We start from the raw sequence: 13,622 nt of genomic DNA, 5'->3' as shown, positions 1-13,622 counted from the left end.
GGGTTGCTGTGAAAATTCAGTGAGATGACACATACCAGATCCCCAGGCACTGAGCCCACCAGCTAAGGGGTGCTGGGTGACATTGGAGTCCTCACTGCTCAGCCGACCCCTTTTCCTGCAGTCGTTTGCTATCAGTCCAACCGCGATGAACTCCGGCGTCGCATCATCCAGTGGCTGGAAGCGGAGATCATTCCAGACGGCTGGTTCTCCAAAGGCAGCAACTACAGTGAAATCCTAGACAAGTACTTTAAGGTAACCCAGCACACAGAGCTGGCTGCCTATTCTCAGACCCAGGCCACTTCAGCCTGTTTCCCACCCAGTTTGGCTTTTCTCTAAGTCTTTAACTTGACCCTCCATGGCTTACAGAGTTTCTCTTCACCTGAGGAGAATCAATGGACTCGTATTTCATGGGTCCAGGATTCTTCATGAACCTAGAAACTGATGTTCCCATCGTGTTTGGTTGAAGCAACAGATTGTTCCACTTGTGGGGAGGAGAGATGCTGCTTTCCAAAAGGAAAATGAGGGAGGAAACAGTATTTATCAATGAATAGGGCGGCCATGCCATAGAGATCTTTCAGAGAGCTTGAGACAGTTGTTAAAAGAAGTTAAGGGCGCTCTTCCAGCTGATTGATAAGAACATACACACGTATGTACATCACACTCAGATAAACACCACATACAGAAACACACCATCACATGCAGAGGTGTGCATGCCACATGGAGACTGTCGTACACACAGACACATGTTCAGGCGCCCGCGTTCCCGCATAGCCACGAAAGCCCCCATCACTTACAGACAGTCACATCTCTGGATAGAGGCCCTCCAAGGCTCATCCTCAGATGCCCTCACATACCTCCATGGTGTGTCCTAGGCTTGACCAGCTCAGACTCAGAAGCAACCCACACACATGAGGGACTTCTAGGCAACTCTGTGGCCACTAAGTGTGGTCAACACCAGCCTCGTCTGTGGATTCCTCTTGTTAACTGACATCATGGACCCCCTGCCCAGAGATGGAGAAATACGGTGTTGGACTGAAATAGGATATTGCTCATCTAGGACTTCATTTAAGTAGAAGTTTCTCACTGTGGCAGAAAGTCGGTCTCTCTGGATTCCAGGGGCTTGAGAAGAGAAAGCACAGCCCTCTCTGTCTTCTGTCTCAGCCACTCCCATATCAGGGAGCTCTGGGAGCAGGGGTAGTTCCTTATCTACAGAAAAACACGCATTGCTGAGCCAGGAGATTTGGACAGGAGGAGAAACTAAAGAAAATGATTTTTTGAAAGCCTAGTGAACAGCACCTGCTGGGTCTGTCGTGAGCAGTGACTTCGGCTTGGTCATTACAGCTCAGGAGCCATGGGGCCCAGGACACTTTCCAGGAGACTTCTTGGGACCTTTTAGCTGTTCTTAGTGGCACCTTGATGGAACATGCCTTGGGCATCACTGGAAGGTGCTATTAATTTGATTCCTAAGGACCAGGGGGGAGAAGGCAATGGCTCCCCACTCCAGTACTGATGCCCGGAAAATCCCATGGATGGAGGAGCCTGGTAGGCTGCAGTCCATGGGGTCGCTAAGAGTCAGACACGACTGAGTGACTTCACTTTCACTTTCCACTTTCATGCATTGGAGAAGGAAAGGGCTCCAGTGTTCTTGCCTGAAGAATCCCATGGATGGAGAAGCCTTGTAGGCTGCAGTCCATGGGGTTGCACAGAGTCAGACACGACTGAAGCGACTTAGCAGCAGCAGCAGCAGTAGCAGCAGCAAGGACCAGGGCCCCACACATCTCCACCCCCTCTGGCAATAACTTTCTCTCATAGGTGCCTGTCTAAAAACTGCAAGGCCCCTGGAGAAAGTACCTTTTCTCTAGAGCATTCTCATCCTAACCAAGAAAGCTTGCTCATAAGTGACAAACACAATGCTCGCTCTTCCAAGTGTCCTCCGAGAAAATAGGGTTTTCACAATCTACTTGATGATCATCAAAGAACCATATGGTACAATCTTCAAAGGGAGTCCTCTCCCCACTAGGCAAACAGCTGCCTGTTGCTAAGCGATCTGTATCTCACAGAGACTGTTTCTGAGCCAGTGAATTCCCCTCCAGCCCAGCTGACATTCCTTACATCAAATTAGTTGCAAAAGAAATCTAATCGGAATTTGAATGAGACCAAAATCAGACTCTCATCTCAACTGGTGATTCAGTAATTATTTTTTAGACAAAAGCCCAACAGAGTAAAGAGGGGAAGGCCCCGGGTAGAAAGAGCCTTTTATGACCATGTCACACACACACACAGAGCCACAGAGCCTTTTATGACCTTGTCTCTCTCTCTCTCTCACACACACATACACAAACCCTGAATTCCTGGTGACCAGGGCTGAAACTGGAGCCAGGGTAAAAGTATAGTGATGAGAGAGCATCTGAGATCTTTTCCTAGGAATTAGGACAAGAATAATAAATAGGTATTAAGCAAGGGCCCCCAGAGTTGTTTTATACATAACTGTCATACATGCCACTAGAAGATTGACAGCCTTAGAGTAGAATATACATGATATGTGATAGTCCTGCATCAGAGTCAGTAGCTGTATCTTTCTCTTCTACCTGGAAACCTGTGCAGCCTTTTCTTCCAGAAACTCTTCCACCATCTGGAGAGCCACGTTGAAAGTAACATGGGGTGCTGATTATTTCCCAGGGTAGCAGAATGAGGCAGCCTAGGGAAGGAATTTTGAAAAAAATATTTTTTTTCCACTAAAAATACTTTAGAGAGCAGCAGTATCTAAATTAGAATTTGATCAGAGCCTTGAAGTTGCTGCCCTCCACCTGCAGCAAGGGCCTGGGCATCCCGAATGGTCCCAGGTGGCTAAGGTCTCAGTCGACCATCTTGCCAAAGGGAGCATAATGTTGAGCTCACTCTGCCTTGCCTTGTGCTCATGGAACGAGAGCTGGATCACAAGGACAGGCTGCACTGTCTACAGTGGGGCCCACAGCACACGGCGGCAGGGTGGGGGGCTTTGCACCACTTCCACAAGGCAGGTTTTTGATGTGGATAACGTACAGGGGCCTTTGTCTTTAATGAGGTCGGCTAAGGGTACCAATGGGAGAGGTAAGCACTGAGAGCTAGCCAGGAAGGCTGGAAATCAAGCAGCAAGAAATGATCCTGTGGTTCCCAGAGTGAGCTCTGAGGGTCGCCTACATCACTGTTCACAAGCAACTTGTTAGAAATATGCATCCTGGGCTCCAACACTGATTCTGATTCACAAGTCTGTTGTTCCATGATCATTAGGGTTTGAGAACATGGGATGATGGAGTGAATTCAAGAATGTCTGGAGGATAGTGCCAGGGATGGGGCTACAGAGACCTCCAAAGCACCCCCAGGCTCCTTGACAGCAAAGGCCTGGGTTCAGGCTGCCTTCCTTATCAGGGTCTGGGATTGAAAGGCCCTCAGTAGCCTTTGCCCAGACACTTTCAGTCTCTCATCTTGGGGCACAGGTGCCTTCTGGGTGCCCCAGGGCTTCGAGGCTTTGTTCCTCGAAGGGCAGAGCAGGTTTGGACTGTGTTAAAAACAAGATGAACCAGAGACGGGCCAAACTGAGTGGAAGGATGATAGAATTGAGGTTTTACAAAACGTTCCAGAAAGATCTCTTCATCTCCTTTCTAGAACTTTGATAATGGTGACTCTCGCTTGGACTCCAGCGAATTTCTGAAATTTGTGGAGCAAAATGAAACCGCCATCAACATCACCACCTATGCAGACCAGGAGAACAACAAGCTTCTCAGGTGAGTGGAATAAAGGGGTCAGGGAGAGGCCCACAAGGGGAGGCTGTATAAGAAGGGATTTGAACCCCTTCCTACCTGCCAAGGAGCCTCCAGTGTCAAAGTCAATGTGAAGTAAAAAGCGAAATAGGGTTTTGTCCTGATCTCTTCCGTGAACATTATGAACTAATACATTGAGCACCACTGATATCTGATCAAGTAGTTAGTGTTTTTGGCCAGAACTCGCAAGGAATAGAAGAAAGTAGTTTTAAAATTAATGATCACGTCAGAGCAAAGTTGTTTCTTAGTGTTGTGGGTGATGTTTTAATGGTTCATTTTCTTAAGGAATTACTTCAATGTTCTATTTAATGATAAGTCTAAAATAGCTTTAGATTTGATTTTAAGATAATAAGTGCTATTTCATGTAGAGAACCCTAATTGTTACAAATGGGAGCACGTTCCTCTCCTTTTCTGGTATTATTCCAGAGTAAACATTATTAAAAATTACCCCCTAAGAATTAATAAAAATTAACCCCTAAGTAAATATTAATAAAGTTAACCCCTAAGAATTAATAAAAATTAATCCCTAAATTAACTGTGGTTCCAGTATATTGGTAAGAATTAAAAATAGGAAGGGCTTCCCTGGTGGCTCAGCTGGTAAAGAATCCGCCTGCTATCTGGGAGACCAGGGTTCAATCCCTGGGTTGGGAAGATTCCCCTGGAGAAGGGAATGACTATCCACTCCAGTATTCTGGCCTGGAGAATTCCATGGTTTGTATAGTCCATGGGGTCACAAAGAGTCGGACACAACTGAGGGAAAACAGGAGAACACCTATTTGTTCAAAAGAATGCAAAGAATGAAACCCAGATTCTAGGGTTCCTTTTTAATGATAACCCATGGCCTTAAGGCTTCCCTGGTGGCTCAGATGGTAAGGAGTCTTCCTGCAGTGCAGGAGACCTGGGTTTGATCCCTGGGTCAGGAAGATCCCCTGGAGAAGGAAATGGCAACCCGTTCCAGTATTCTTGCCTGGAAAATCCCATGGACAGAGGAGCCTGGCGGGCTACAGTCCATGGGGTCACAAAGAGTTGGACATGACTGAGCTTTGAACTTTTACTTATTGCCTTGAAGTATAATACCTGTAAATCCTTCTTATTTTGATGACCTGCAATAAGATAATGTTTTACAAATTCAACGTTTGATCCTTACAACACTGCAGTGACGGAAGGCCGCTTGTCCCCATTTCACAGATAAGCAAACAGGTGCAGGAAGGTTGAATAAGTAGCTCAAGGCCATTTGGGTTGTAAGTGATTGAGCCAGGGCTCAAACCCAGGCCAAGGGGAGAGGGAGGGAGCTGGAGTTCTAGAAAACTTTTCTGAAAGATCTCTTTGTATAATAAAAGGATGATAGTGGTGCTGCTGGTTTCAAACTCATATTCTTTCAAATCACACATTCTTTTCATGTCATCTGTTCCTACCACTTTTATTTGATCTTTCTAGTTCGGTTGACTTGATACATTATACCTGGAGCAGGGGAGGCAATTGATAGTGGAAGGTATGTGCAGATGGTGAAACATTTGTCAATCCAAGTGGACAAAACCATCCAGGAAGCTTCAGTCATCTTGGGAGTATCATTTGAAAAACTTGAATGATCTGATATCCCATATAATAAACTAAAGGTTGGAAGCTTACTGGAGTCAGGATACATGATGGTTGTAGAAGGTCAGTGTAGAAACTTTCTCTTTAAATAGTTTCTTGGGCCACCTTCAGAGGCCCAGGTGTATGTAATCCTGATGCTTGATTCCTTCAGGAGGGAAGCTGAGGTCTTGCCAACACGTTTTTCCTGTGTTTTCTTTTCAGAGGACTCTGTGTTGATGCTCTCATTGAACTGTCTGATGAAAATGCTGACTGGAAACTCAGCTTTCAAGAGTTCCTCAAGTGCCTCAACCCATCCTTCAACCCTCCAGAGAAGAGTATGCCTAATCTAAGAAATAGCGGCTTGTAGGGAGTTGGGGTTATTTGGAGGGGGCCAAGATAGAGGAGACTATGGAACTCTCCAGAGCTTACCAAGAAAATTCCCTTCCGTGATTCTAGACTGGGCCCCAGCCCATCATCTCCATGCTGAGGTTCAGGTCCGAAAATCTTTGGGTTGATAGAGGCATTTGTTCAGTTATCGTGCCTCTGAGGGACAAGCAGGTCTTATCTGGAAGGTGGTAAGGTGCACAGACGGTAGCCAGGATGTCCTGTTCCACCCTCACCCTAAACCTTTGCCCCTCATTTCTGGTCACACAGAGTGTGCCCTGGAGGATGAAACGTATGCCGATGGAGCTGAGACCGAGGTGGACTGTAACCGCTGTGTGTGTGCCTGTGGAAACTGGGTCTGCACAGCCATGACCTGTGACGGTGAGAAAGAAGGGACGGTAGGGAGAGTGCTGTCTTCATGAATCGCCATGAGAGAAGTCAGGGTGGGGATGTTGGGGAAGAGTGCAGTGGCTGGGAGAAAAGAAACTGGAGGGCAAGAGACCCACTCACATTTGGACCGTCAGGGCTCCCAGAGAGCAGCCTTGAGGGCACAGCACTTATGCTAGATGTGCTATGTTAGAAAGTCACTCCAGAGGTTGGGAATAAGAAAGATTCAAGACCCAGGGCAAGATCAAGTGTTGGTAAGAGATTAGAGTGGTAAAAGTAGAAAGGAAAGCAAACACTTATTAGTGAGAATTACGTGCATTTCTTGGAGTAGGAAATGGCAACCCACTCCAGTTTTCTTGCATGGGAAATTCCATGGACAGAGGAGCCTCGTAGGCTACAGCCCTTGCGGTCACAAAGAGTGGGACACAACTGAGCACACACACACACACGCATGCATGCATTTCTTCTAAGCACTTTACATTTTAACCCACTTAATCCTTATGACAGCTTAGGAAATCCTCTATGTCAAAGACTAAGGTGATTGGAAGGCAAAATGACTTCTTGCCATCTATGCCCGGCAGGAAAAGGAGACATGTTCATAAGCATGTTTGAATTAGCAGGATTGGGTAAGCCTAAAAAAAGAGAAAGTTGAAATAGTTGAGACATGGGCAGGGCAGGTTGGGAGACATCAGACATCTGGGGAAGGGGGAGCAGTGCCCAAGCCAGCATCACCACTAGCACAGTTCTACCAAGAGATCTTTCAGAAAAGGTTTCTAGAACTCTAGCTCCACACCCTCCCCACTTAGCCTAGATTTGAGCCCTGGCCCAGTCACTTACTACCCAAGCATGTTACTTTGGAGGTGTCCATTTCCCTGGGACACTTTATATTCAGAGAAATGTGGGTATTTCATTTCTCCTTCCATAAGTTAAATGGGAGATGAATTTGAAAGCCTAAAAGGTAGGTATTGGAGGGATCTCTAACAGCTACCACTGCTCTGAGCCTTGATTCTTCTTATAGGAAAGAATCAGAAGGGGGCCCAGACCCAGGCAGAGGAGGAAATGACTAGATATGTCCAGGAGCTTCAAAAGCACCAGGTAAGTTGCTGGTTTAGGTAGCCCTGTCACCACCAGGCCCGTCCTCCACGCAGACACTGCCTAATGCCCCAGGTGACCAAGGACATGTGCTCTGTTCCTTACAGTAGGTCCCGAACGACACACCTATATACCTGTGCCATGCAGATCATGATACAGATAGTTCCCTGCCAGAGTCCTTGTAGAGCCAATATGCCCCAGCAGATGTAGATTACAACTTGGTAAATTGCTCTATAAGTTAGAATCAGGTGGGTGGTGGTTTGCAAATAAGCATGGTCTAAAGAAGCATTCCTATTTCTTGTCATGACCAGTGCCCAGACCCAAAGGCTGTGAGCTCCTTGAGAGCAGGCTCTGTGACCTGCTCACCAGTGTAGCCCTGCATTTAGCACAGGGTCTGCTGTATAATGGGCTTCCCTGATAGCTCAGTTGGTAAAGAATTCGCTTGCAATGCAGGAGACCTGGGTTTGATCCCTGGGTTGGGAAGATCCCCTGGAGAAGGGAGAGGCTACCCACTCCAGTATTCTTGGGCTTCCCTGGTGACTCAGCTGGTAAAGAATCCGCCTGCAATGCGGGAGATCTGGGTTTGATCCCTGGGTTGGGAAGATCCCCTGGAGAAGGGAGAGGCTACCCACTCCAGTATTCTGGCCTGGAGAATTCCATGGACTGTATAGTCCATGGGGTCACAAAGAGTCTGACTGAGCAACTTTCACTTATGAACTTATGAACACTGCTGTATATAATTGGCTCTCAGGGAGCATGAAATTAGTGAATTTAGACTGTAGCAGAAAGGATTTGTTAAATGCCAAGCTGGCTAGAACACAGCCTGAGAACTTAGAGATTCTGTTTCCTAGAGACTTGAAAGGATAATAAGAATTCTGTTCAGGTTCTATGTCATTAAGTTGAAGGCTTTCTTGGCGAGAAATATGTTATTGAGGGCCTAGAGAGAAAATCTAGATGAGCTAGACTCCTAGGACTGTCTTTCCACTGGTTTACCTGTAGTCCTAACAAAGGATATTGTTCCTTGAGTCATCTGTCTGTAAACTGGGTCTGGTAATACAAGCCTTCTCTCTGACATATAAGTTTTTAAGCAATGTAATGCTCACAGGAACTATTGAGATGAAATATGTGACTTGAGAATCAAAAATTATTTGTATTAATAGTAATTGCTCATATTTATTGATGGTTTTTCATGTGCATTTTGTCACTGATAGTGTAGAAACCTCATGTCAGTTTTTTAAACAGATGCAGAAGCTCCTAGTCCTTGGCTTTTTCATATTTCAGCAGCCTTGAGCTTCTTCCAGATTAGTATAAACCCACAAAAGCAAAAAACACTTAATAGGAATTCCTTTCGTCTAGGGTGGAAAAATGATCAGAGTAGACAGTGGGGAGTGAGTTATAATAGCTAACATTATGTAGTTTGTCCGTTTTATGTCAGTTGCCTCAGAAGCAGACGCTAAGGTAAGAACTCAAGTACAAACAGTTTATTTGGGAGGAAGTCCCCAGGAAACACCAGAAGGGGAGTTGGGAAGTGAGCCCAAGGAGGGAAGAAATAATGAGTGTGTATTCTGGCACATTACCACTGGGGGCAAGTGGAGCTTAGTCCTGTTACAGAACTCTGGGAACAGTTAGTGCAAAGGGGGCAGGGAGCCGGGCTGTGCCTGCATGAGCTCCCAGCAGCCACTGGCTGAGAGCCGCCACCAGCAAACATGAATTCCCTGGCATTTCTGGCCTGTCAGCGTGTGTGGGCAGAGCAGGCTTCAGCAGCCAGAGAAAGCCTCAGGCAAAAAGATGCAGGTGCTGGCAGTAAGAAGCCAGGCCAGTGTACTGAAATGTTGAAGACAAGGGCTATGGATGGGGCACTGACAGTGCCTGCTGCTGCTGCTGCTGCTAAGTCGCTTCAGTTGTGTCTGACCCTGTGCGACCCCATAGACGGCAGCCGAACAGGCTCCCCCATCCCTGGGATTCTCCAGGCAAGAACACTGGAGTGGGTTGCCAGGGTTGCCATTTCCTTCTCCAATGCGTGAAAGTGAAGTCGCTCAGTCATGTCTGACTCTTCGAGACCCCATGGACTGCAGCCCACCAGGCTCCTCCGTCCATGGGATTTTCCAGGCAAGAGTGCTGGAGTCAGGTGCCATCGCCTTTTCCGCTGACAGTGCCTACTAGATGCCAAACACTGTTTTTTATTCCCTATTTAATTTTTTATTGAGATGTAATTCACATACCATAAAACTCACCCTTTTAAAAGTATACAATCAGATGGTTTTTAATATATTCACAAGATTGTCAGCCAACCATTGTCTATTTCCAGATCATTTTCATCATCCCCAAAAGAAACACCAAACCCATTAGAAGTCACTTATATTCTCTCCTCTCTCAGCCCCTGGCAACCACTATTATATTTTCTGTTTCTATAGATTTGCCTATTATGGACACAAATAATTGGAATCATACAATATATGGCTTTTTCTGTCTGACTTTTTTCATTTAGTGTACTGTTTTCAAGGTTTATCCTTATTGTAGCGTGAATCAAGACTTCATTCCTTTTTATGAATAAAGAACATTTCATGGATAGATATACCACATTTTGTATATCCATTCATCAGTTGGTATATATTTAGTTTGCTTCTACTTTCTGACTATGATGAATGATACTGCTGTAAACATTCTTCTGCAAGTTTCTCTGTGGACATATGTTTTCACTTCTCTTGGGTATGTACCTAAGGAGTGGGATTGCTGGATCACAGGGTAACTTTGTGTTTAATCTTTTAATAAACTGCCAGATTGTTTTCCAAAGTGACTATACTATTTTATATCCTAACCAGTCATATTCCAATTTCTCACAAACTCACCATCATTTTTCATTGTGGTTATTTTTTATTAGACATCCTAGTGGGTGTGAAATGACATCTCATTGTATTTTGATTTTCATTTCCCTAATGCTTAATGATGTCAAGCGTCTTCTTATGTGCTTCTTGGCTGTAAGAATGTCTTCTTTGGAGACATTTGCCACTGTTATAAAAATAATAATAATATTATTATTCATAATAATGCCCGAGTCCCCCAGAAAGTTGCACAGCTATGATTCAAGCTCAGGCAGTCTGCTTCCAGAGCCTGTCCCTCTCAATGCTTCTCTAAACTTGGATTCAAAACATTTTGTAGCACTTCCATGTAGCATCCTTTCTTCATTTTTTAAATGAATATAATAATGTCTGACCTTATTGTTTCATAGGAGTTTAGAGTCAGCTCTTAATTTAGCCACAGCCCTATGCAGCTGTGTCATGGTAAGACATGATCCTTGCCCTCAAGTTGTTCATCATCTGTGGAGGAGATAGACAAGTAAACAGAACCAAAATTCAGCATGAGCATGTTTCTGTGAATGCTGGCCTTGAAGACTAGATAAATGCCAATAATTTTTAAAAATATTTCATTATGTTTATTTCTCTTGCCTCTCAAAGGAAACAGCTGAAAAGTCCAAGAGAGTGAGCACCAAAGAGATCTAATGAGGAGGCATCTGGGAATGGTGTCCGGAGCCTGGCACCTTCTCTTCAGTTTCAGCGCTGAGTCCAGTATATGCAAGTGTCTGCTACAACCGCCAAATCACCTGTATTTGCTTATATAGCAATGAGTTTTATTTTGTCTATTTGTTTTGCAATAAAGGAAATGGGGGTGGCTGGCTAGGAGGGGAAAGGCCAGAGCCTTCATTTCTAGGAGTGTTTTGGGAGAAGCTGTCAGTGTGCTCAGGGGCTGGAGGCAAGTAAGGAAACTGCATCAGGATTGGGAGAGTGGACCCAGATCTGGAACCCTTCTGAGTATAGCACAGCTGTGAACATGCTGCAGGGAGTGCAGGCAGTGAGAGAGAGCTGAGCAGGCTGTCCCCAGAGGAGGGAATTGGGAAACTCAGAGAAGAAGACGGCATTCTGCTTCCAGCCCTTCCTGCCACCATCAGCGTAACAGACCTCTAGCATCTGTGCTTCTCCTCAAGGCCCCAGCCGCTGGCTCTAGACACACGGCCATCCTGCTAGTTCCCCAGTGTCTCAGAGAGGGTGCCCCCAAATGATGCAGATACTTGTAGACTTTGAGCCCCTTAGAGATCTAACCAAATTTTTAAAATACTTTTTACCAAAGGTGCTATTTTTCTGTAAACTTTTTTTGGCAAGTTGATTTCATTCTTCAATTATTATCATTATATTATTGTTGTTGTTTAATATTTTATTTTCTTAACTAGAAATTAAGCTTTTGTAATTATTTTTCATTAGTCCTGCATTTCAGAGATGGGAGAGTTTGGGATTCTTCCTTGTGCAGAGATGCTATCACCCAGACATCTCCCCACCCTGCCACATGCAGCCTGGAATTCTCCTATGGTTTCCAGTGGGTCTGTAGTCTGCCAGAGGAGCAGGGGGTGCCTCAGACAGAAGCCATGAGAAGTATCCCCACACAAAGCCTTTAAGATCCACAACGCTAACTTGTTTTCATTTATTCTGATAGAGCCATACAAATCAGTATTCCAAAGGATGGAAACAAGCGCAGCTAAGCAAGACTTAGTTCCCAGCCTATCAATATGCTCGTTGATCCTGCACTAAGTAGGAGAGTGACTCTGGCCCATCTCTTCCTGTTTCTGGGCCTTAGTTTCCTCAGTGAACAGGTAGGAATGCATTAAACTTGATTTGAGGAACTGTAAATTCTGTGATTCTGGTAATAGGTCCAGAAGGAGAAGATGATTTTTCTCCTCCTTAGGATAAATGAAACCTTGTTTTTATGTAAGAATCAGATGACCAAATTTGACCTCGGTCTGAATGGCCCCACGGGTTGTGCTATGATGTAGAGCCCTCAAGTAAAGCCTACCCAGGAAGAGAGTGAGAAAGAGAACCACTTCTTTGTCTTTGCTTTTGCAGTTCATCTTTAACCTTCTTGGGAAGAAAAAGGACTCTCCCTTTAGAGATGAGGGGAAAAGAAGGTTTACATTTTAAGACAGGGAAAAAAGTGGAATCAAATCCTAAAAGTGTGACTGGGGAGAAGTCAGTCATTTCTGTGTCTTTTGACCCTTGTGATAATTAACCCCGCGCAATACCATGTTTAAGATGCATTTAGAATAACAAAATTAAAAACTTGACATAAGATCTCATTTTCAGAAAGCAGATTACAGACCACCAGAGGGAAATCATGGGGGCCGTATTGCACAGGCAACTCTGAGAAAGTTGTGCTGAAAATGTAATTCCTTCTAACCAGGTTTCCTTTTTCTCCTTTGAAAGAAGAACATTCCACTTTGTTTAGAATTCTGAGTTTTTGTTAAATCATCCCACTTAAAAGCTCTCTTCCAACCCAACTTATACAGTTTGAAATGCACCTCCATGTCAAAGTGCCTTGGAGAGCTCCCAACAGCACATCTTGACCAAGTTTTGCCAGCCCTTGAACACCAGAAGAGAGGGCGGGAGTACCAGTCTGTTTAAAGCAAGAAGGCAGAATGTCTCCTCACCTGTTACCTTTAGGTCAGTGGCTGCCATCCAAGATGACCCTACCCTGCGATGTTGACCCTAACCTGCATTCCTCCTGTAAATAGGGAAGCTGCTGTCGGCACCATAGAGTCACGTGATGATGATCATTCACAGAAAGCTGCTAAATAGCCTAGTTTGGGGAGTCTTGCATAGAGCTTTGCATGGAGCAAATAAACAGAATTAAATCAGGTTCAGTTCCTCCAGCTCTCTAAAAGCACAGGGCTTAGACTGCAAGCTTCCTTGGGGTTTCTCTGTGTGTCTATGGTTTTTATAAAGACATTATAGCATCTGTTAAGATTCAGTGTCCATGGAAACCTTCTCACATGCCATGGCTCTGGACTCCATCACTGTTTTTGGAAAGCAGGGCTCCTCCACCTGCTAATAAGACCATTTGGACCTGTCTGAATGTCTTTCCTTTACATTTATGTTTTTAAATAGTCAAATTTCAAGAAGCAAATTTGGACAGGTTTCTTTTGCCTGTGTGTTTGTGAAATGTATTTGTATTTAGTAGGCTTCCATATTGCATTTAACTTGTTTTTGTAACTCTTGATTCTTTTTTTGGATACTATTGATAAATAAAGAAATTAAAACAATAACTGTGTCATTTTCCTTCCCCTCAATTAAGGCCAAATAAAGTTGTGAGAGGGCTTCCCAATGGCTCAATTGTAAAGAATCGTCTGCAGTGCAGGAGATGGAAGTTCAACCCTTGGGTCGGGAAGATCCCCTGATGTAGGAAATGGTAACCCACTCCAGTTTTCTTGCCTGAGAAATTCCATGGACAGAGGAGTCTGGCGGGCTGTAGTCCAAAGCATCACAAAGAGTCAGATGTGACTGAGCATGGAGCAAGAGAGAGAAAGTTATAAGAACATTAACCATTTACCTTATAAAAGTG

At 44.8% G+C, this 13,622-nt stretch overlaps 1 protein-coding gene across 1 annotated transcript in view; it reads left to right on the top strand.

Annotated features, from left to right (window-relative positions):
* The window catches only part of FSTL1 (follistatin like 1), a 56,856-nt gene extending 43,530 nt beyond the window's left edge, over window positions 1-13,326 (top strand). The window contains exons 6-11 of the mRNA XM_005905425.3: window positions 122-252; window positions 3,646-3,764; window positions 5,598-5,710; window positions 6,030-6,140; window positions 7,165-7,241; window positions 10,694-13,326. Coding sequence (XP_005905487.1) covers window positions 122-252; window positions 3,646-3,764; window positions 5,598-5,710; window positions 6,030-6,140; window positions 7,165-7,241; window positions 10,694-10,738 — 596 coding nt within the window. The 3' untranslated portion in view covers window positions 10,739-13,326. The remainder of the gene's footprint in view (window positions 1-121; window positions 253-3,645; window positions 3,765-5,597; window positions 5,711-6,029; window positions 6,141-7,164; window positions 7,242-10,693) is intronic.
* The last annotated feature ends 296 nt before the right edge of the window (window positions 13,327-13,622 follow it).

Source organism: Bos mutus, chromosome 1, assembly GCF_027580195.1.
Source record: "Bos mutus isolate GX-2022 chromosome 1, NWIPB_WYAK_1.1, whole genome shotgun sequence".
NCBI lineage: Eukaryota > Metazoa > Chordata > Mammalia > Artiodactyla > Bovidae > Bos > Bos mutus.
This window is presented reverse-complemented; position numbering and strand designations above follow the sequence as displayed.